The sequence below is a fragment of the Cynoglossus semilaevis genome, chromosome 18 (assembly GCF_000523025.1).
Source record: "Cynoglossus semilaevis isolate Cse_v1.0 chromosome 18, Cse_v1.0, whole genome shotgun sequence".
Classification (NCBI taxonomy): Eukaryota; Metazoa; Chordata; class Actinopteri; order Pleuronectiformes; family Cynoglossidae; genus Cynoglossus; species Cynoglossus semilaevis.
Genome location: NC_024324.1, coordinates 2,418,935 through 2,438,016, shown reverse-complemented (window position 1 = coordinate 2,438,016; position 19,082 = coordinate 2,418,935). Strand labels below are relative to the sequence as shown.

General features: G+C 43.1%; 5 protein-coding genes across 8 annotated transcripts; 1 reads left to right on the top strand and 4 right to left on the bottom strand.

Moving 5' to 3' along the window:
* Positions 1–3: 3 nt before the first annotated feature.
* msto1 (misato mitochondrial distribution and morphology regulator 1) lies at positions 4–4,291 on the bottom strand. Its single transcript, XM_025065240.1, is given in 15 exon segments — positions 4–284; positions 372–484; positions 575–679; positions 767–951; positions 1,041–1,172; positions 1,456–1,608; positions 1,700–1,834; positions 1,932–2,046; positions 2,302–2,470; positions 2,559–2,616; positions 2,957–3,032; positions 3,128–3,197; positions 3,367–3,487; positions 3,490–3,498; positions 4,087–4,291. Coding segments are annotated over 15 exon segments (1,779 nt in total). The 5' UTR covers positions 4,171–4,291; the 3' UTR covers positions 4–30.
* A 429-nt stretch (positions 4,292–4,720) lies between these two features.
* LOC103393985 (apolipoprotein Eb-like) lies at positions 4,721–7,289 on the bottom strand. The gene is made up of 5 exons (XM_017040960.2): positions 7,144–7,289; positions 6,860–6,923; positions 6,385–6,517; positions 5,736–6,023; positions 4,721–5,233 (listed from the first exon to the last, which is right to left on the bottom strand). The coding sequence occupies exons 2-5, from the start codon at positions 6,900–6,902 to the stop codon at positions 4,936–4,938; spliced, it is 762 nt and encodes a 253-aa protein (XP_016896449.1). The 5' UTR covers positions 6,903–6,923; positions 7,144–7,289; the 3' UTR covers positions 4,721–4,935.
* LOC107989939 (apolipoprotein A-IV-like) lies at positions 7,187–10,134 on the bottom strand. The gene is made up of 4 exons (XM_017040958.2): positions 10,082–10,134; positions 9,960–10,009; positions 9,716–9,869; positions 7,187–9,329 (listed from the first exon to the last, which is right to left on the bottom strand). The coding sequence occupies exons 2-4, from the start codon at positions 9,997–9,999 to the stop codon at positions 8,750–8,752; spliced, it is 774 nt and encodes a 257-aa protein (XP_016896447.1). The 5' UTR covers positions 10,000–10,009; positions 10,082–10,134; the 3' UTR covers positions 7,187–8,749.
* A 2,268-nt stretch (positions 10,135–12,402) lies between these two features.
* LOC103393949 (apolipoprotein A-IV-like) lies at positions 12,403–13,853 on the top strand. The gene is made up of 4 exons (XM_008331074.2): positions 12,403–12,546; positions 12,636–12,690; positions 12,778–12,928; positions 13,176–13,853. The coding sequence occupies exons 2-4, from the start codon at positions 12,651–12,653 to the stop codon at positions 13,753–13,755; spliced, it is 771 nt and encodes a 256-aa protein (XP_008329296.1). The 5' UTR covers positions 12,403–12,546; positions 12,636–12,650; the 3' UTR covers positions 13,756–13,853.
* A 47-nt stretch (positions 13,854–13,900) lies between these two features.
* Positions 13,901–19,081, bottom strand: tomm40l (translocase of outer mitochondrial membrane 40 homolog, like). 4 transcript variants are annotated; one of them, XR_003052684.1, is made up of 11 exons: positions 18,618–19,063; positions 17,787–18,004; positions 17,646–17,713; positions 17,476–17,568; positions 17,301–17,402; positions 16,896–17,001; positions 16,671–16,793; positions 16,024–16,100; positions 15,835–15,937; positions 14,797–15,266; positions 13,901–14,757 (listed from the first exon to the last, which is right to left on the bottom strand). XR_003052684.1 is itself a non-coding variant. In XM_008331076.3 (10 exons), exons 1-10 carry the CDS (start codon positions 18,806–18,808, stop codon positions 15,127–15,129), a joined length of 1,221 nt encoding a protein of 406 aa, XP_008329298.2. In that variant the 5' UTR covers positions 18,809–19,063; the 3' UTR covers positions 13,901–15,126. The 4 variants fall into 4 exon arrangements, 3 of the variants coding, with proteins under 3 accessions (XP_008329298.2, XP_008329297.2, XP_008329299.1); XM_008331076.3 differs by having other exon boundaries at positions 13,901–15,266; XM_008331075.3 differs by lacking the exons at positions 13,901–14,757; positions 15,835–15,937; positions 16,024–16,100 and adding exons at positions 16,315–16,417; positions 16,504–16,580 and having other exon boundaries at positions 15,127–15,266; positions 18,618–19,081.
* Between the last annotated feature and the right edge of the window lies 1 nt (position 19,082).

Here is a 19,082-nt window from a genome sequence, read left to right as displayed (position 1 = left end):
CTCTCTTCCTCATCGCCACAGACGTCCACGTCAATCGTCGTCGTCCTCCTCAGAAGACGAGCGCATCACTCCACCGCTGTCGTCCCTGTAACACCGGGCCAGGAGACGCAGCTGCTCCAGCGCCTCCTTGTAGTCGTCTATCTCTGGTCCATGGGAGAGGAAGCTGGGGGCCACGCGGCGGATGTCAAAAGTGCTGGTGCGATGGTGAAGCTCTGACAGCCAGGTGTCAAGAACTGGTCCAGACTGGAGGGAAGTCATGACGGGCAGAGACGAAACGGCAGCAGCTGAGAGGGAGGGGTCAAAACAGAAATGTTGAATTAAACCATAATGACTTCTTATGTTCAATATTTAGTACATTTCCATGGTCTTACAGTCTGGTGGAGGAGGCTGGTACTGCAGGAACCCCTGAGGATCAAGGGATGAGCTGAAAATCTGAGGGAATGGGGGGGTCAGTTTACTGGGGGCTGACACCAGTTGCACAGAACTGGGGAAAGATTAAAAAAAAAGAGTCACTGAATATCATCTTGTCATTGGAGGTAAAGAGTTAAAAACAGTTTTCAGCGTCAGGACTCACTGTTGAGTAGCAGGGTAAAAAGATCTGAGGTACGACAGCAGAACGTCCTCTCCACTGTGGAGATCGTGCAGAGCAGTCGCTGGTTTAGTCCCCGGAGCTAAAGAGCTGGAAAAGAAGCAGAAACAACTGACGATTATTTTGATGAAATGTCAACATGAAAATAACACTCGACTTAAAGGTCAAGACTCTGACCTCGTCAGTCTCTGCCCCTCGAAGCCTTTGAGCGTCGCCCACTGGATGTAGCATCGTCCGTCGCCCGCCTCAGGGCAGCCCGACAGCGGCTTCCAGGGTAGAGTGTCTGAACAGGAGCTCAGAGCATCAGGGAGACAGCTGCCGTGCATCATGGGAAATGGGACGGCACCGTAAGCAGTCACCACCTGTAACATTTATATTCAAAAACAGTTAGCATCAGCGTCATCTCTTTTCTTCTGGAAATTCTCTCTTTTTTCGAGCAAAGAGAAGTCACCTTTCTGCCTGAAACTGCCAGCGTGTCTGCCAGCTGCCACATGGGGACGCTGTTGTTCCTTAGCCTGTAAGGCACAGTGAGAGCATCCAGAGCCAAAGCCAGGACGGCACTGGAGTGGTACCACAATGAAGACTGAGGAGAAGGAAAATAAAAGTACTTTTTAAAAACAAATATATATTTACACACACATATTTATGAACTATATTTATATGTGTATATATAAATAAATATATGTGTCCATATACAATATATATATAAATTATATATATATACACACACACACACAAACAACTTACAAATATACACACACACATATATATGTACCTATATATTACATATATAGGTACATATATGCAACCTTTACCAAAGATTTCCTTTTATTTAACTGATTGTTTTCTTAATCGTGAAGCCTTACATCATAGCTGAGGTGAGGAAAAGCTGTCGGAGAAGGGGGTCGTATTCCAAACCCACCACGAAGAGTCAGGGGACAGAAGAAGGAGCTCTGATTGGCCAGTTGGACGGTCCCTAACGTGCAGTTTAGAAGATGGTACAAGTCCTTGACTGGAGTCTGGTTTTGGAAAACGAGAAAACAAATTAAAAATCTGCTGTAATTAAAATGTTCCAAAAAGAGTTACTTGGTCAGTGAGGCTGTTACTCACTGAGCCTGGATGACTGACAGGTGCTAAACCCCAGGTTAAAATCCCTCTGCTACCATAAGACTCCTGCAGCATCTCTGTGACCGTTGACCCCAGTCCTGCAAACCCATCAGCGATGTCACAGAACACCTGGAAACCCTGAAACAAAAAAGAAAAAAATAATAAGATAGAAAGAGTTAGAGGAAAATAAAACACAACCACTTTTACTGGATTTAAACCATCACATCACAGCTACCTGAAGGTAATCACACTCCTCAGCAAAGAAGTGCAGCTTGTCCTCGAGGTCCTCCAGCACTGACCCCTGCAGGAGGGACTGTCCCTGACCGAACGTTTCCAGTCGATGAGCCTCGCTGAAGACAAACACAAATAAAAGAAAATTAATTTACAGCGCAGTTGGAAATTTTAATTTGTTAAATATCAAGTTTAAAGTGCTTGGAAATGAACACCTCCTTCCTGCAGTGACCAGTATGAGTGCATTTAGGGCCATTAGAAATGAATGGGATGTGGAATTATGGGATATATAGTGCGTGTGAATTTTGTGTATAGCCTGACATCTGCTGGGGAAAAATGGTACTACAATATCAGAACTGTGACCTGGCACTTACCCGTCATGGTTGCACTGGTGGATGATGGAGATGGTGCGGGGGTGCAGGTGGATCCTGAGGAAGTCTGACCACACCTTCACACTGCCCTCCAGTCTGTAGCTCTTCTGAATCCGAGCCAGTTGACTGTTCACTGTGTCCACCTTCAATGACTGGGCCACTGCCCGTGCTGCTGCCACACACAAAAAAAGGGGAGATTGTTTTTATGTGACAGCAGTTAAATGTAACATTTTACATTCAAACTGTTAAACATTTTTTACCTGAATGCTGCAGCACGGAGGGGCAGGGAAAATCTGTCCCCGCCAGAATTTCTCCTTTCTGGAAAAAACATGGTATACTATGTTACTCTTAATACACTACTGAACTTTCCAACATATTAACCTCCAAAATATATTTTTAGAAAAAGGTTTAAAATAAGTAAACCCTGGCCTGGGATGAATCAGTATTTTCAACTTTCATTTTGAAAATCTATCAGTGAATTGGTTAGAATAAGGAAATGCAGGTTTGTTTGTTTTTTTCGTTTTTTAAATAGATTTTCTGAGACTTTCTATAAACTCCATTATTGATAAAAAATACTTTCAACACATTTCTGTATATTAGGCTCTCTATATAAATATATTTATATATGTATGCATTTCTTTTTTCCATAACTACTTACATCCAACTTATCTAGATGTTCCAGGAAGCAGTTCTTCGTCTGAGGACTTTCTCTGTAGCTCATGAGGCTTCCCTTCCTGGAATAAAATAAAATTTGTTTACAAATATAAAGTTTAAATTTTTATACAACAGGGAATGAAACACAAGGCATTTTAACCAAATACTTATTTACCAAGTGAGAGGAGACTCGTCCTTTTCTGCATCATACAGGCTCCCCTCCTGCCGCAGAGTCCGCAGACTTCCTGTCATAGAGGGACAGAGAGAGACAAGGAGAATGAAGAGTTAAACTGAGGGTTAAAGAAAAAAGCCTTCTTGAAAACACGTCAGCAGACTCAGTGTTCTTGTTGCCAAAAATAAAGCTCGGAGACCACAGAGTGGCCATCAGTGGAAACATGGGGCTGTTTTTATTACCCTTAAGGTCCATTGCAATGAGGCGAGGCGTGTAGGTGACGTGTCCGCCCACAGTCTGTCCTTCACGGAACACCGCATCGCTCTGGATCTCACCTGGCGGCGTGTTGGGGTCATACGACAAAAAGAAGCATCCTTGGGTGAAAAAAAAATGGATGAAAAGAGGATTTGGTTGTAAAAATAAAATAAAATACATTCAATTCTTATCTGTCATCTGTTGGATTTGTTGACACAAGTACTGTTAATTATGACGTGTTCATACAAGACTTGATTATGACGTCACAACATTCATATTCTCAAATAATTAGCTTTAAAAATAACATGTTATAAAAATACACCCTTCCTGTCCATGTTATGAGGTTCATTAATTCCAGTTGTTTTTTTTAAATATCTTTACATTTTTTTGGAAACATCATTTGACACTGATTTTTAAATTACAAAACGATTCCAAGTCCAAGTTGGATGACTTGACAACAATTCTCCACCACAGATAGATGGACTAATTAGCCTGAGTAACAAAACAGTATCCGTGGAAATAGAACTGTCTACGCGTAAAGTTATGATAAAAAAAAACAGTTCCCAATGAAAAAGCATCCAGAGTGTACAGTACAGCTGACTTCTGAACACACAGCGTATACACACACAGACGCAGACACTTCAGCAGCTCATGCAGTGCTAGCTGGCTAACGTAGCTTAGCCTTCGACGCTACAGAGTTTTATTACCTGCAAATTCCACCAGTGAGTTCCCACAAAGTTGGAATAATGTCCAAGCTGAAGAGTAATAACCTCCCTACAAACGCCGCTCATCGTAACAGGTCTCAACAGCCACAAATAATTAATAATAATAATATTCTTCTGTTCAACACTGCCGACATGTTTGAAAATGACAACTGCGGACAGAGACAAACCCACAGAGAAAAGAGGGCGGGATCTGGGCAAAAAAGCGCGTATTCCATTGGCTAACAGAAAGAGTCCCTGATGTTATTGGACAAAACTCACTGGGCGGATGCCTGATAGTTTGGATTCACCGTGTCGTAGATTCACATGTGGTATACACGTCTGTTCCATTGATGGTTTTAATGATTTTATTTTATGAACTTTTATGAAGCTAAACTATATATTTTTTAGTCGCTGGATTAAAAAAATTGAATTTTTTTAAATAATAAATTCAAATATGGTTAAACAGGTTTAATTAAATTAATATATATTTATATTATATTTATATTTTGTGTATTTTGTCTAGATATTTTACGTGTTTCCCCCTGATCTTACATATGCTGATTATGTGAAATCCTGTTCAATTAAAATATAGCAGAACCAGGCAACGACCACAACACCAAGAAATAAAATATAGGGATTTGTTTTGAATCTTTTATTAGAGCAGCTTTGGAATTCTAGTGATGGAATACGTTTGGAAATGTAAAAATTCTACATTTGGACAAGAGTGTAACAGATGGTGAGACACATTTCATCCTTAAATATCTTTATTGATGATTGATGAATGTGGTTTTGTTGTTACCAGACAAACAGACACAGGTGGAGCAAATGTCAAGGTTCAACGCATTTCACTTTTTAAGCAAACAGGTCGAGAAACGGCTGGAAGAAGCTGCGCAGCGCCCCCAGTCTGTCCTCCATGGAGGTCTTCAGGTCTACGTTGCTCTTCTCAAAGTGGTCCTTGATGTCGTCTGCGACGGTCTGCATCTTGTCCTTGATGTTGTCCACCTGGGACTTCAGCAGGTCATTCAGGGTGTTGATCTTGGCCTGGGTGTTTTCTCGCACCTGAACAAAGTAAGGCTCGAAGCGCACCTTCATCTCCTCCATGCTGTCAGAGGCTTTGGACTGAAGCTCCTCCAGGTACGCAGCCACATGTCTGCAACGGGGGACACAGGAGCACCACAGGAAAAGATTTATCGCCAAAATAAGAGCAGGATAAAACAACTAAACTTGACATGCCAAACATGAAATTCAAAGTTCACATTTAGAAAAAAAAAAAAAATCCAAACATGAAATTCAAAGTTCACGTTTGAAAAAATATTTATATATAATTATACTTATTATTATTAGAATATTAAATACCTGTTTTAACCAAAAAACTTATGATTATTACAATATTAAATACCTGTTTTAACCAAAAAATAAACAGCTAGCCAACTAGCAGCCAAATTAATTAATTTTTAAAAGTTTAAAAGTAGCAAGGATGAAGCAAACGTTAGCCAAACAGTAGCTAACAAATAACAATGATACACCCACAATAGATTTCTGGTGTTTGTTCTATGTTGAAGAGCTCAAGGAGTTACAGCCAGTGACTTTGGTCTGGTTGGTTCTGGTTGTCTCTCTCTCTCTCTCTCTCTGTCTCTCCCTCTCTCTCTCACCTCTTGATCTCCTGCGTGTCCTTGCTGAGGCGTTTCTTCATCTTGCGGGTGTAGGCGCTGACTCTGATCCTGACGTCGTCGACGTTCTGCTCCATCATGGTCTGAAGCTCCTGCACGTACTTCTCCATCTGATCCTTGGCCTCCACCATGTGCTCACGGAGTTTTCCGGCCATTTTCTCCAGGTCGTCGCCCAGGTTGTCCGCAGCTTCCCGGGTGTAGGGCGCCAGCTTGTTCTGCAGGTCCTCTTTGTATGAGTTCAGCTCGGACATGCTGTCCTGGATCAGTGTGCTGAGACAAGAGGAGGTTTGTTTAGTGGATCAGAACTGGGCCCCAAAGACGATGGGTCACGGCCAGTTCTTTACCGATGCATCCACAGAAAGTGTGGCCCACATTCCTGTGACCCACAGGGGTCGAGTTCTGACTCACATTCAACACTGTTGCATAAGATAAACTTATCTGGTCCACATCTGGTAATAAAATCTGGGCCATATTTGCTGACGTTGGATCAGACAAACATTGACATTGATGTCATTCATTTTGTCTTTTTGACCAAATAAACCATGGCCTTGTAGTGGTCCGCAACCCAGATGTTGGGGACGTCATGTTGGACTTGAAATGTATCTTATAAAAAAAAAAAGAAAAAACTCACTCCAGTTCTTGGCTGATCTCGGAGCTCTTGATGTTCATGACCAGCTCGTCGGCCTTGGTGCTCACGTCCGTGAAGTAATCCTTGAACTGGTCCACGCTGACCTCCCAGGGGAACAGGCGGCGAGCCTGGCAGCCTGGACGTCACAGGGGAACACACATGGTGGACACGAGGGTCACTTTAAACTCATACAAGAACAACTCTTTATTATTTTCTATTTTCTATTGTTGGTTGAAGAGATTTTCAAAATAAACTCTGGGACTCGTCATTCTGTCAAAATGTTCCTATTTTTTTCTCCCTGCTCCCTTCCTTCCTTAGTACACTTTTTTCCCTTTTTTCCCAATTTTTCTTTTATTTCTTATATCCCAAACCCTACTGACATTTATCCTCCTCCCTTTTCTTTCTAAACTTCAGTGAAAATACTGAACACATTTAAAGATTTAATGCGGAGAAAAAAAGTCAAAATTGAAAGATTTACCTGACCAAACGGCCAGAACGAGAACAACTGCAAACACCCTCATGATGATCAGACAGGAGGTAACCTGGAAGAAAAACACAACACGTTATAAAAAGAAAAAGAAAATCAATGTCTGATCAACGAGACTGTTAGTTACAGTGTAACTTTCAGAGTAATAATAATCCAAATCTGACTGCAATCCAAAATTTGATCATCAACGCAAAATAAAAAAATAAAAAAATATATATAATTATTCAGTGGTGGAAGTAGCAGAAGGTATTTCCAGGAGGGGCCGGTGGTCTTACCTCAGTGGTCCTGGTGGTCTGTGACGTCTGTGATTCTCTCTGACCCTGTCACTGTATTTATAGGCCGCGGTGACATCGATTTGATCCAATAAATATCAGGAGGTTTGCCGACCGAAGGTCCCGATCACTGCTGCGCTGTTGTCATCTTTTACTGCTCTTTATGGCTGTTTGGGCTCCACGTCCACGGAGCCACAGCAGCGAGCTAAGGTCAGGAGTTAGAGGAGAAGAACACTCTCCCCCCTCCTCCTCCTCCTCCTCCTCTTCCTCCTCCTCCTCCTCCTCTTTTTTCTCACCCCCCGCTGGAATTATTATTCTTTCATCAGGGCCTTTTTCACTTCTTTTAAAGGACTTTGTCGTCAGTTTGTGACTTCAGTCATGATTGAATCAGATTACAGATTATCCTTGTTTGTCATCGCCACCACAGAGCGGCTGACGGACCAACAGTTAAAGGCCAAAGGTCACTGTGTGCATACAAACATCTCTGTCCAGAGTCTACTTTAACAACTGCTGCCTGTTGTTTGTGTGAAAAAAAATGTACTGTATAATTATATTTATAATAATGACTAACTGAAATATACATAATCTGATTTTGAATTTTATTTAAAGACATTTACATTAAACAAAGAAACTTTTGAATATAGAAGAGAACTTTGACAATATTGCAGTAGTACTCCTCCTTTTTTTTGTAACTGAGTCAGAAGATCAGTGCACACGGTGTGTGACGTCACTGAACAGCAGAGGTCGGGGTGAGAGGAGGTGAAGACAGTGGTGAACAGTCACCCTCTGATGTAAGGGACCGTAAACCTGGGCCGTTCACAACAAGGCTGGAAAAATGCTGGTTCAAAAACATCTGAACAAAACAGACCAGAGGTCAGTTTGTAAGTCAAGAAAATCAGTATGAAAGAAATAATAATAATAATAATAATAATAAACCCCTATATGTATTAAATAATGTATGCATATATTCAGTGCCAACTGCATTTAAACGAGCAACGTATTATATATATTATATGGACAATGTCTTCAGACGTTGTGTTTTTACTATTTATTATTGTAGCACTTTAATTCTGTGTATTTTTATTTGTTTTAATAGTTTTTATACTTGAGTTAACTTTTAGATACTTTTCATGATTTCTCTAATGTTTCGTTATTTCTTGTCCAGCACTTATTTTTATCATGTTTTGCAGCTTGAGCTGTGGTGTTATCGACGACTGAAACTCCTTTTACTTTAACTTTTTTTTAAATACTACTTCTAGTTGTTTTTTCACTCACTTCCAAATTCATTTTGAGTTGTTGTCTATGATGTTACCAGAATGATCCAGAACGATTGGATTGAAATAAATCGTTTTTTTGTGCATGAATAAAAACAGATTCAAATCAAAATACTGTGGATTTTCATTCATTTTATTGTTGTTTCACAGTTGACAAGTATGTTTTTCATAAAAAGAAAATTGAATCCATTTTATTTCTAGGGACATGAATTGTGACAAAAATGTAAAAAACAAAATTAAAAAAAATGAATTTACTGCAGAAAACTGAGGTTCAAAGACTTTGGTAAAAAGAAACGGTTCTGATGACTTGGTTCCTGGTTCTACTGGTGGTTTATTTACTGCATCATCTTGGTGAAGGACTTCCAGAGACTGACCAGCTGCCTCTTCAGACGCCGAGCGTCTTCATCCAGCTTGGCCTGCAGCTCCTCTCCGTACGGGGCCAGGTTCTGCTGGATTTCCTGGGTCTTCTGGGTCAGCTGGGTCTGGAAGTTCTGGGCCACGGGGAGCATGCTCCTCTGGAACTCCTCCACGCTCTTCTCCACCTTCTGCCTCATCTCCTCGGTGAAGGGGACCATCTGCTCCTGCAGCTGCTCAATGTTCTTTTCCAGCTGCTCCTTCAGGTTCTGGCTCCTCTGCAGCAGGACCGTCTTCAGGGCCTCGGGGTCCATGTTCTCGGCGTAGGGGACCGCATCGTTTCTCAGCTCCTCCACCTGCCCCCGGAGTTCTGACATCATCTCCTCTGCGTAGGGCTGCAGGTTGGTGCCCACGACGGTCAGGTCTTTCTGCAGACGGACCTTCAGGTTCTCGGCCTCCTGGGAGACCCTGGACACCAGGTCTTTGGTGAGCGGCGCCACCTGAGTGCGCAGGGTGTCGGTGAACTGGTTGACGGCCTTGGTGCTCTGAGAGATGAGGGTGCTGCAGGAACGCAAGAAAGAAAACAAACGTGATTCTTTGAATCATTGAACGTCTACTAGTTAGACAGATTGAGCAAAGGGTCATGGGACTCAAACCAACAACCCCTTTGAATAAAAACCTGATCCTAGACCTGGGCTGCCCCTGGAACCTTCAGTATAACCACGGAGGTTTAAGTCATCGTTAGTGTCACATGATTTCCCTCTGGTTGGCAGTGATCTCATTTAGAGGAAAATAGATGATAAATCACAGCTGATGATTTGAAAAAAAATCCTTGACAAATTCCAACCACCAGATGCTGCTGTAGAACATTTCAGCACAGGACACAGAGACGATGACGTCAGAGACGACTGGTTTGACCATAAGGAACCTTCCGGACTCAGACTTACTTGATGTCCTTTCCCAGCTCCGACTGCTGGATCTGCTTCAGCGACTCCTCGGCCGTGGTGGTGGCCTTGGCCACGTACTCCCAGAAGGCATCCTTCACCAGGTCCACCTGCTGTTTGGGCTGTTTGGGCTGCCGCAGCAGGCGGGCGTCACAACCTGGGAAGAGCAGCAGAACAGAGTCGTCAGTCGTGGCTCTTTCTGTCCACGTATTTGTCCGCGGCGGAGGTCAAAGACGGCCATATTTACCGGTGAAGACGACGAGAACGAGGACCAGCAGGAACTTCATGGCTCTGCAGCTGAGGCCGGAGGAACACAGTCAGTCTGGGCTTCAACACAACACCTACCACAACGTGTGACTGCTCTCTTACCTGAGGTGGCTTCTCTGTCAGTGTGGGGGGCGGGGGCTGAACTGTGGTCTGCACTGAGGAGCTCTGGGGTTTTTATACCGCAGGCTGGAGTGAAGGGGCCACACGGAGGAGTAAAGTCCAGCAGAAGATGCCGTGCTGTCGTCTCTGCTTCCACATCACAACATCAGGACGACCCCCCGCCTCACCCCACCTCACCCCGCCTCACCCCGCCTCACCCCACAAACACTGTCAAACCTCTGATAAAACTCCCATCATCCCTCACCCTCCTGTCCTAAAACTGTTACATTGATGCTGAAACCTCCAGTTCACGAGGGAGAGACGGTGAAAATGTACAAAAAATAATAATAAATAACGTGAAGAGAAGAATTTGAATGTGGATTTTCAAAGGTTACGGATGCAGTACTGTGTACCCAGTACTTCAAACTGTGTAGTAAACCCCCAGGTACTTCATCAGCCATGATCACAGGCAGGTTTTGATTTCATTACTGACCGAGTAATAAAATAAAATAGATGAAGAAAAATATCGAGTATTTGAAAAAAAGAGTGTCTGAACATACAGTAGAAAATGAATGAGGGTTAATTATTATAATTAACTAATTATTATCATTAAAATTATTGTTTTTTAATTAGTGGGATTTGAAAACACCCTGAAAGCAACACAAAATAATTTATACAATAATGATTAAGGACAAAAAAAAAAATAGTTTATTAGTCAACTTTTAAAGATAATTCAAAAAATTAAAAAACTTATACAACAACAAACAACAAATGATGAAATACATTTTTTAGAAAACAATGTTTTTTTTAAAACTTTTTTTGTCTTGTGGTTGACCAGGTCGATGAAGTCAGTTAATGGTTAGCGTGACTTAAATGTGACCTGACTGTGAATCCACTGATTGAATTGAAATAATAAATACGTTTTCACTACAAACATTCTTTATTTATTGATATTTACTTGAGAAACAACGACGTCTGTTTTCAGACAGAGCTTTTTTATCAGAGCCAGGTGAAATGTGGGCTGGACTTTGACCCACATGTTCCACATGATTCTGATGCTAATCTTTTTAGTGAGGACGGTGCAGCAGCAGCAGCAGCAGCAGCAGCAGCAGCAGCAGCAGCCTCCACTGATAACACCGACGACCTCTGTCTCTGTTTTCATGTGACGCCAACAAAGGTTCATAAAAACAGAGGAGAAAATCAGAAAACATCGTCAAACGGGTTGAAAACGTCTCTCACTGAAGGAATGTGTCTGTGATTCAACAAAAATCACAGGTTTTTGTTTCTTTTTCACCAAAGTCTAAGTTTTCATTTAAGTGTTAGTAAAATTGTATTTGTTTTCGTCAACCTTAAAATATTTCCCCTTTGACCCAAAAATGGATTTTGTGATATGGGACACCAGACTTGTGTTTGTTTTTGTCTGGCCCACATCTGGCATCTACAATGTGGGTCACATCTTTCTGTTTTTTTAATGGACTCAAATATTCTGCTGTGTTTGGGGCGCACAAACAAAATATATCTAGTCCACATCTGAGAACCATTAATGGGGTCTTATTCTTCTGGCCCACTGTTATAATGTGGCTCACATTCTGGAACTAGATTTGGGCATCATGTGTCCTTTAGTAGATTGTGTCTAATTCTTGGACAACTTTGGACAAAGATGGGTCTGCCCTGTTTCTGGGTCTGATCTTTATCTGTTAGCAGCAGCCCATTGTTGGACATATAAGTGGGCCACACCCTCTGTTAGAAATGTGGGGCATTAAAAACAATTGGGCTTCAATCGTGGACACCTAATCGGACCAAAAAAACAACCCTAAGTTGTTTAACTTTGGTTAAGATGTCGCCCACATTCTGAATTATGGGCTACCACATATGGGTCACCAAAATTATTTTTCACAGTTTTGTCATGTTATGAACTTCTTCTGTGATATTTATGTTATGTTTGAATCTATACATTGGTCGATGTTACATTACATAAGTGTGGGCCAAACCATAATGCGGGTCACATTCCGATCCTTTGTTGGGAAATGTGGGTCACATTCTTCTTAAGGCCAAACTATATCAACTCATAACAGAGACCAACATGTTGACCAGATCTGTGGGCCAGACTGACTCAGATGTGGCCCACAGTCTGCACAGGTGGACTCAGGGACCGGTTTGAGCAGGTGGTCCAGTTGCATTGTGGGTAATGGTCAGTGTGTGATGTCACAGCATCAACCGTTTCTCCTCCGTCGTCCACGCGTGTCATCGTTGTTCAGTTTCAGTTTGAAGTTCGGTCGTAAAAACAAACCTGCCAAAACAACGACGTGGAGCGTCAGCGGGGACGGGTATCGTCCAGCGGGGCAGATACAGCAGGACTTTACCCTGGGACGTGGCTATAAAAAGCCTGGAGTCTCGGTGTGTGAGACACAGGTCTGCACCAAGGAGAGACTCCAGGATCGAGCAGCTGCTGAACGCTGAACCTTCAGGTTTGACTTTTCATACTTTGAACATTTGAAGTAAACGTTTGAATCCTGCAGTACAGAGCAGTTTGACTGATCGGTCCGTCCTTCAACAGAATCAAAAACCAATCATGAAGACCCTGCTGGTTCTGGCTCTTGCCCTCGTCTCTGGTGAGTAAATGTCCTCTTTAAAAGACACAGATTTAAAACAAAAATAAAAAAGTTTTAAAAATTAACTTTTTTTTTTTCCACTCTCAGTGTGCAATGCCAACATCCTGTGGCCCGAACCTGCCAAGACCAACCTGGAGGTGGTGAAAGATGCATTCTGGGACTACGTGGCCAAAGCCACCCTGACGGCCGAGGACTCACTGAAGCAGATCAGAGAGTCTGAGCTCGGACAGGAAGTCAAGTAAGAACAAAAGAAATACAAATACAAAAAAAAACAAAACAAAAAAAACAAACAGTCAAACAAAAACAGAAATGACACTTGACCAATGATTAGTAAATCTAAACGTTATAAGACAGAACCAGGTAAAAAAAATCAGAGTTTGATTAAAATACAGCAAATGTTGTTCAATAATAATAATACAATATATATATAACAATACATAAATATTATATGTGTATATCTGAACTTGTATATTCGATCCTGGCAGCACCAGAATCTCCCAGAGCGCCGACCTGGTGAACCAGTACGTAGAAACTCTGCGGACTCAGGTGGCTCCTCTGACCCAGGACTTCATGACTCAGCTGACCAAGGAGGCGGAGCAGCTGAAGGCCCGTCTGGAGACAGACATGGTGGCCGTGGGCGAGAACATGCAGCCCTACACCCAGGAGCTGGTGGCTAAGATCCAGAAGCAGGTGGAGGAGCTGAGGAAGGAGAGCGCCCCCTACGCCGAGGCCATGGACCCCGAGGCCCTGAAGGCCGTCCTGATCCAGAAGAGCCAGGAGCTGAAGGCTCAGCTGGACCAGAACGTGGCGGACCTCCAGGCTCAGATGGTTCCCTTCAGCGAGGAGATGAGGCAGAAGGTGGAGAAGAGCGTGGAGGACTTCCAGAACTCCATAATGCCGGTGGCCCAGAGCTTTGAGGCTCAGCTGACCCAGAAAACCCAGGAGGTCCAGGAGAACCTGACCCAACGTGGAGAGCAGCTGAAGGCCAAGCTGGACGCCAGCGCCCAGGACCTGCAGGCTCAGCTGGCCCTGCTGTGGGAGTCCTTCTCCAAGATCAGCCAGTAAAAGGACGACGGCGTCCTCCGGAACCTCAACTCCACAGATATTTATTAACATCAACAGCTGCTTTATTTTCTTAAAATAAATCTTCACGGTCACGTCTCACTTTCGCCTCTGTTTGTTTTGCACCGACTCCAAAGACAGAAAGTTTCATAAGAAATGGTATTTATTATTTTCAGAGGTAAATATTTACTGTAGTTGTACTGTATATACACAGGTCGCACGTACTGTTCCTAATGTACATAACGTTTAGACAACAGGATGATGGGTGCATTATGGAGAGAGCGCCACCTATGTTCCATTCAGACATTGACTCCCAGAAACAAATGATAAAGTAATGAGATTTCCCTCTGGTGCAGGCACAAAGGCATCAATAATAAAAAAAAAGTTAATTTTGGGTTATATAGAACACTAAAAAAATTAAATCCAGTGTTTTTAACCCCTCGGTGTCCCATTGATCCATGCAGGACTTGCTTGCTAACAGTAAAACAAACTAGCTAGTCGTCTAACTTCTCTTACGACGACAGAGTGACGAATTCTGGGTTCTGCAGAACTCTTGGTCCAAACGATATTCCTACATCAGGGTGAACTGTACTTGCCTGCTAGCATCAAAACAACAAACTCTTCTGCTCAGGTTTCTGCGTTAGCGATGCACAATAAGATTAGCAACGTGCGCAGGCACAAAGGCATTACAAGGGGTTTAAGTAACTGTACAGATGCAAACTGGAGTATTCGGTGTGATGAGGAAATTGTCTTCTTTTACTCAAGGGCAAATGGAGGACACAAGGTGGGCTATGCTAACAGCACCCTCTGCTGGATCAGGTAGGAACAGATGGTCCGGGGTGACTGAGCAGAGATGTGAGTGTGACATGTTTGTTTTTCAGACAGCTGACAAACTCATTTATAATCAAGTCCAACCAAGTTAATGATTCCATTCACTGCACATCGACACATTTTACAGTAAAAAAAAACTAAACCTCTCGAATGTACCAAAAACAAAAAAAAAACCTAAACCTCTAGAAGGTACCAAAAACAAAAAAACAAAACAAAAACAAAACAGTATTGGTTACATATTTCTGCAGGTTTGAACCCAGCATCGACAGTCAACATCTTCCTGATCATTCACATTATTTCTGCATCCCATAATTTAGTCATTACTTTAACATAACTAGTTATTTAGATTAGTATTAGACAGGACTCGGCTTCTCCGCTGCGGTTCAGTGAAGTTATAGAAAAATTCAGGTCATTTGTTTTTGGGGGTGTACAGCACATGACTTCTGCTCTGGTTTCTGTCCAATTACTGTCTCTTTTCTTCTTCTTCTTCTTCTTCTTCTACTAGGTCTGTGAGTCTGTTTGGAAGACGTCAAACGTTCAGTTTTAACCAATGGTGACGCTGAACCCGCACTGGAACTTGTTCTTGCGGTGGTTGAGGAAAGAACACAGCACCAACGACAGCGGCAGAGGCAGCAGCTTCTTCTCTAGATTCGCACCGACCACCCAGTTACTGTCTATAGAACCTGGAGGGAGGGAGGGAGAGGGGTCAGAGGCTGGGGGTCAGAGGTGAGGGGTGAGGGAGGGAGGAATCAGGAAAAAAAGATGCTGTAAAAACTGAAGGAAGACGAACTGTTGGGCTGCTGGATGATGACGGATAACAACAACAATGTGAATAAAACGCTGTCCACCACCTGCTGCTGTTAAACTTGAGTCTAAAAACCAAGTCATTGAGGGAAAAGTTCAAAGTCACTGAGTGAGTTTTATTCAAAGAGACTGAACTGGGTCGACCAGAAAAACTGTTTGTTGTTTTTTTTTACCAGGTTCAAACAGACGTTGTTTTCTGACCGGTGCAGTTTGTTTTGGCAGGTATGAAGTCTGTCAACACAAACTTTAGTCAAAACTCTTGGAAAATTGTGTTTGCAGAAACATGAGGAGAAAAAGAAAAAAACATCCCAAAACAAAACAAAGGGCAGAAATTCCTGCTACTAAACTAATGTGTAATCGATGAAGAAATTAGTTTAAATTCATTTAAACCCAAGGGCAATTATTAACAAATACACACACACACACACACACACACACACACAGTACCTTTAAACTGTAGATTGGCTTTGGGAACGTCTAACAGGTAACCAAAGGAGACGCTGGTGTCCTGCATACGAGCGCTGGCTTCGTACTCAACACCGACCTGGAGCTGTTGACGATCAGAGAATTAATTAAAAAAAAAACTGTAAAGAGACAGAGGGTCAGTGACTGAAGAGGGAGGAGCCTAACTGTTACCTGGTCGTTAGCTTTGTGGTAGTACGAGGCGTGAGCGCCGGCGGAGCCCATCGTCAACGTGGCGATGTAGTTACTGCCTGTGGAGGAGAAAGACGACACGGGTAAAAAAAAAAGTCAACATCTGTGGATGTAAACTCGACACCCACCCCTTCCCAGGTCGCACCTGTGTCCCAAAACAAAACAAAGGGCAGAAATTCCTGCTACTAAACTAATGTGTAATCGATGAAGAAATTAGTTTAAATTCATTTAAACCCAAGGGCAATTATTAACAAATACACACACACACAGTACCTTTAAACTGTAGATTGGCTTTGGGAACGTCTAACAGGTAACCAAAGGAGACGCTGGTGTCCTGCATACGAGCGCTGGCTTCGTACTCAACACCGACCTGGAGCTGTTGACGATCAGAGAATTAATTAAAAAAAAAACTGTAAAGAGACAGAGGGTCAGTGACTGAAGAGGGAGGAGCCTAACTGTTACCTGGTCGTTAGCTTTGTGGTAGTACGAGGCGTGAGCGCCAGCGGAGCCCATCGTCAACGTGGCGATGTAGTTACTGCCTGTGGAGGAGGAAAACGACACGGGTAAAAAAAAAAAAAAGTCAACATCTGTGGATGTAAACTCCACACTCACACCTTCCCAGGTCGCACCTGTGTATTTGCCGACTAGAGACATGACCGCTCCCTCCTCCCCCGGCCGTCGGTGGTAGACCAGCTCTCCGCCCAGAGCCAGGGAGGGCGTTATGGACTGGAGGTAGTGAGATACTATGATCCCTGACGAACAGGACCAGAAGATTCACAACGTCATCATCACAGAAAACTCTGTCGAAACATCTTGGATCATCAGTCCAACAGCGCCACACGCTGTCGACTTACCAGAGCCAACGAGGACGTCTGGGTTTCCAAATGTGACCGTTGCGGTGAAATCTTCGCCCCTGAACTCGGCGTCACCCTGCCAGTTCACAAACTTCTGCTGCTGCGTCTGTGGTCGTGACAGAGCGGACAGTCAGTGAACTCACTTCTCTGTTGAAGTCAGTTTCATTTTGGCAGGTTCGTTATACAAACGTGACATGACAGTCCATAAAACTTTAAAAAAATGTGATCATGTGACTTGATGAGGAAAATGATTAGCATCGCCGTCATGGCCCATGTGTTGAATCAAAACTTGTGGTTTATTAGTAAACTCTTAACCTAGACTAGGTTAACTAGGTGTATCCCATAAGACTGAGTAGATAGGGTAGACATGTTAAGGTTAATTGTTGGCGATAATAATGTCATCACCTGGAAGGCGAATTTGGATCGTATCCTGCTGCTGATCTGATGGATGATCTGAGCGTTCAGGCTGCCGCTGTTGTCCATGTCTCCAACCATAACTGGAAAAAACTGAACACCACAAACTTAAATCCAACAGACTGATAAATATAAAGATGTAAACTAAACCAATGACCCAGCCCACCTCTGCTGGACCCATCTGCTTGGACCCCACGTACGTGGTTCCAAACCTGTAGCTGGAGTCGTCCATGGTGCTCAGCATCAAGGTGTGATTCACCTGAGCAGAAACAAAAAAAAAGGTTAAATCAACTGAACACTGACGTGGCTGTGAGCGCTGCTCACACACTGACTGACCTGGAAGTGGTTGCTGAGGCCTTTGTTGACAGTTAACCTGACACCTTCCATCTGAATTGGAAAAACCTCTGCGTAAAAGAACCGACTGTTAGATACATTTAAAAACACTTTTGTTTTACAGAAGGAAAATGAAACATTTACCTTTGCATTTGCGGTGACACTCGTCAAACGCTCCAGGGTTGGGCAGATGGGTTCTTGCCTCCTGCTGCTGCCCAGGGTCCGCTCCTGTTGATGGTATGACTGGAGACACAGGGGGCATCCCGAAACCCGGTGGCACCGTCAAACCAGGTGCAGGAGCAGCACCGCTGGTGACGGGTGGAGGAGGGTTGGGAGAACTGGCAGCCAGGACACCGCCCATGCTGAAAAGCCAAGAAAGACGACACAAAGGCTCGATCACATGTGAAATATTACAAAAATACTTTCCCAATAGGTACAATAGACAATAGTTAAATCCTAAATAATCATGAGACCTCGATCAGATTAGTAGACAACCAACTGAGAACAGTCTAACACCAGAGAACAGAGAACCCATAAGTGCCAGTGCCGTAAACCGACCCTCTTGTGCGTAAAAGGGTATGGAACGTCCCCATAACCTTTCAGGTACAGCACGTTCATTCATTTAGTCTTTCGAATGGACAGAGCTTTGTAATAAAGACCAGCACGTGTCACTTAGACATGTACAGTACGGTCGTATGACGTCAAACATTAAAGCAAACACCCTTCGCTTCCTACTTCGTTTATAAGATGCACAGAATGTATAATGTTGAAAGGATGCTAGCATGTAAAACCTCATGCTAAGCTAGCTCGTTTAGCCTTTTCCCTCTTTGGTTTTTAACACACACACGTACAGCCCTGGCGCGGCTAACGCGCGTTCCATTTTGATTTGAAATAATACCGGAAAAAACGTTAACATAAATAAATATTTGGCAAAAGTAAAGCTTTTGTTAGCCCTAAGCTAATGCTGCTACTCACGTTGTAATTTTCAGAGGACGATGCTGCCGGAAGTTAAACTGTATTCCACCGTAGAAGAAGTCGAATGACACGTGATGACGGACGAGTTCCACCCATTTTCCGCTGTACAGGTTCCTCAAAAGTGATTGGCAGAGACGGAGCCGGCATGGGTCTTTGTACGTGACGTCACCGGTAAATATGCAGGATTTCATTTGTCCAGCTCAGTGATTGGTGGAGGAGAAGGAAGCTTGTCTTAACTTGTCACACAGGAGGAGAATTACCATCAAGGTCAAATAGATTTAGAAAGATTATTGGCTTGTCACAGTCGTTATTTCATTCGAAACCATTTCACAAAATTTAAATGTCGTGTTTTAAAAAATAAAACTAAACATTTCGGGCAACTATAAACCGGCGTTTTAGTCTGAAACTCATCAAAATGTAGTCCTACACCTGACCTAGAGGTGTCAGTCAAACCGTTTTAAATAG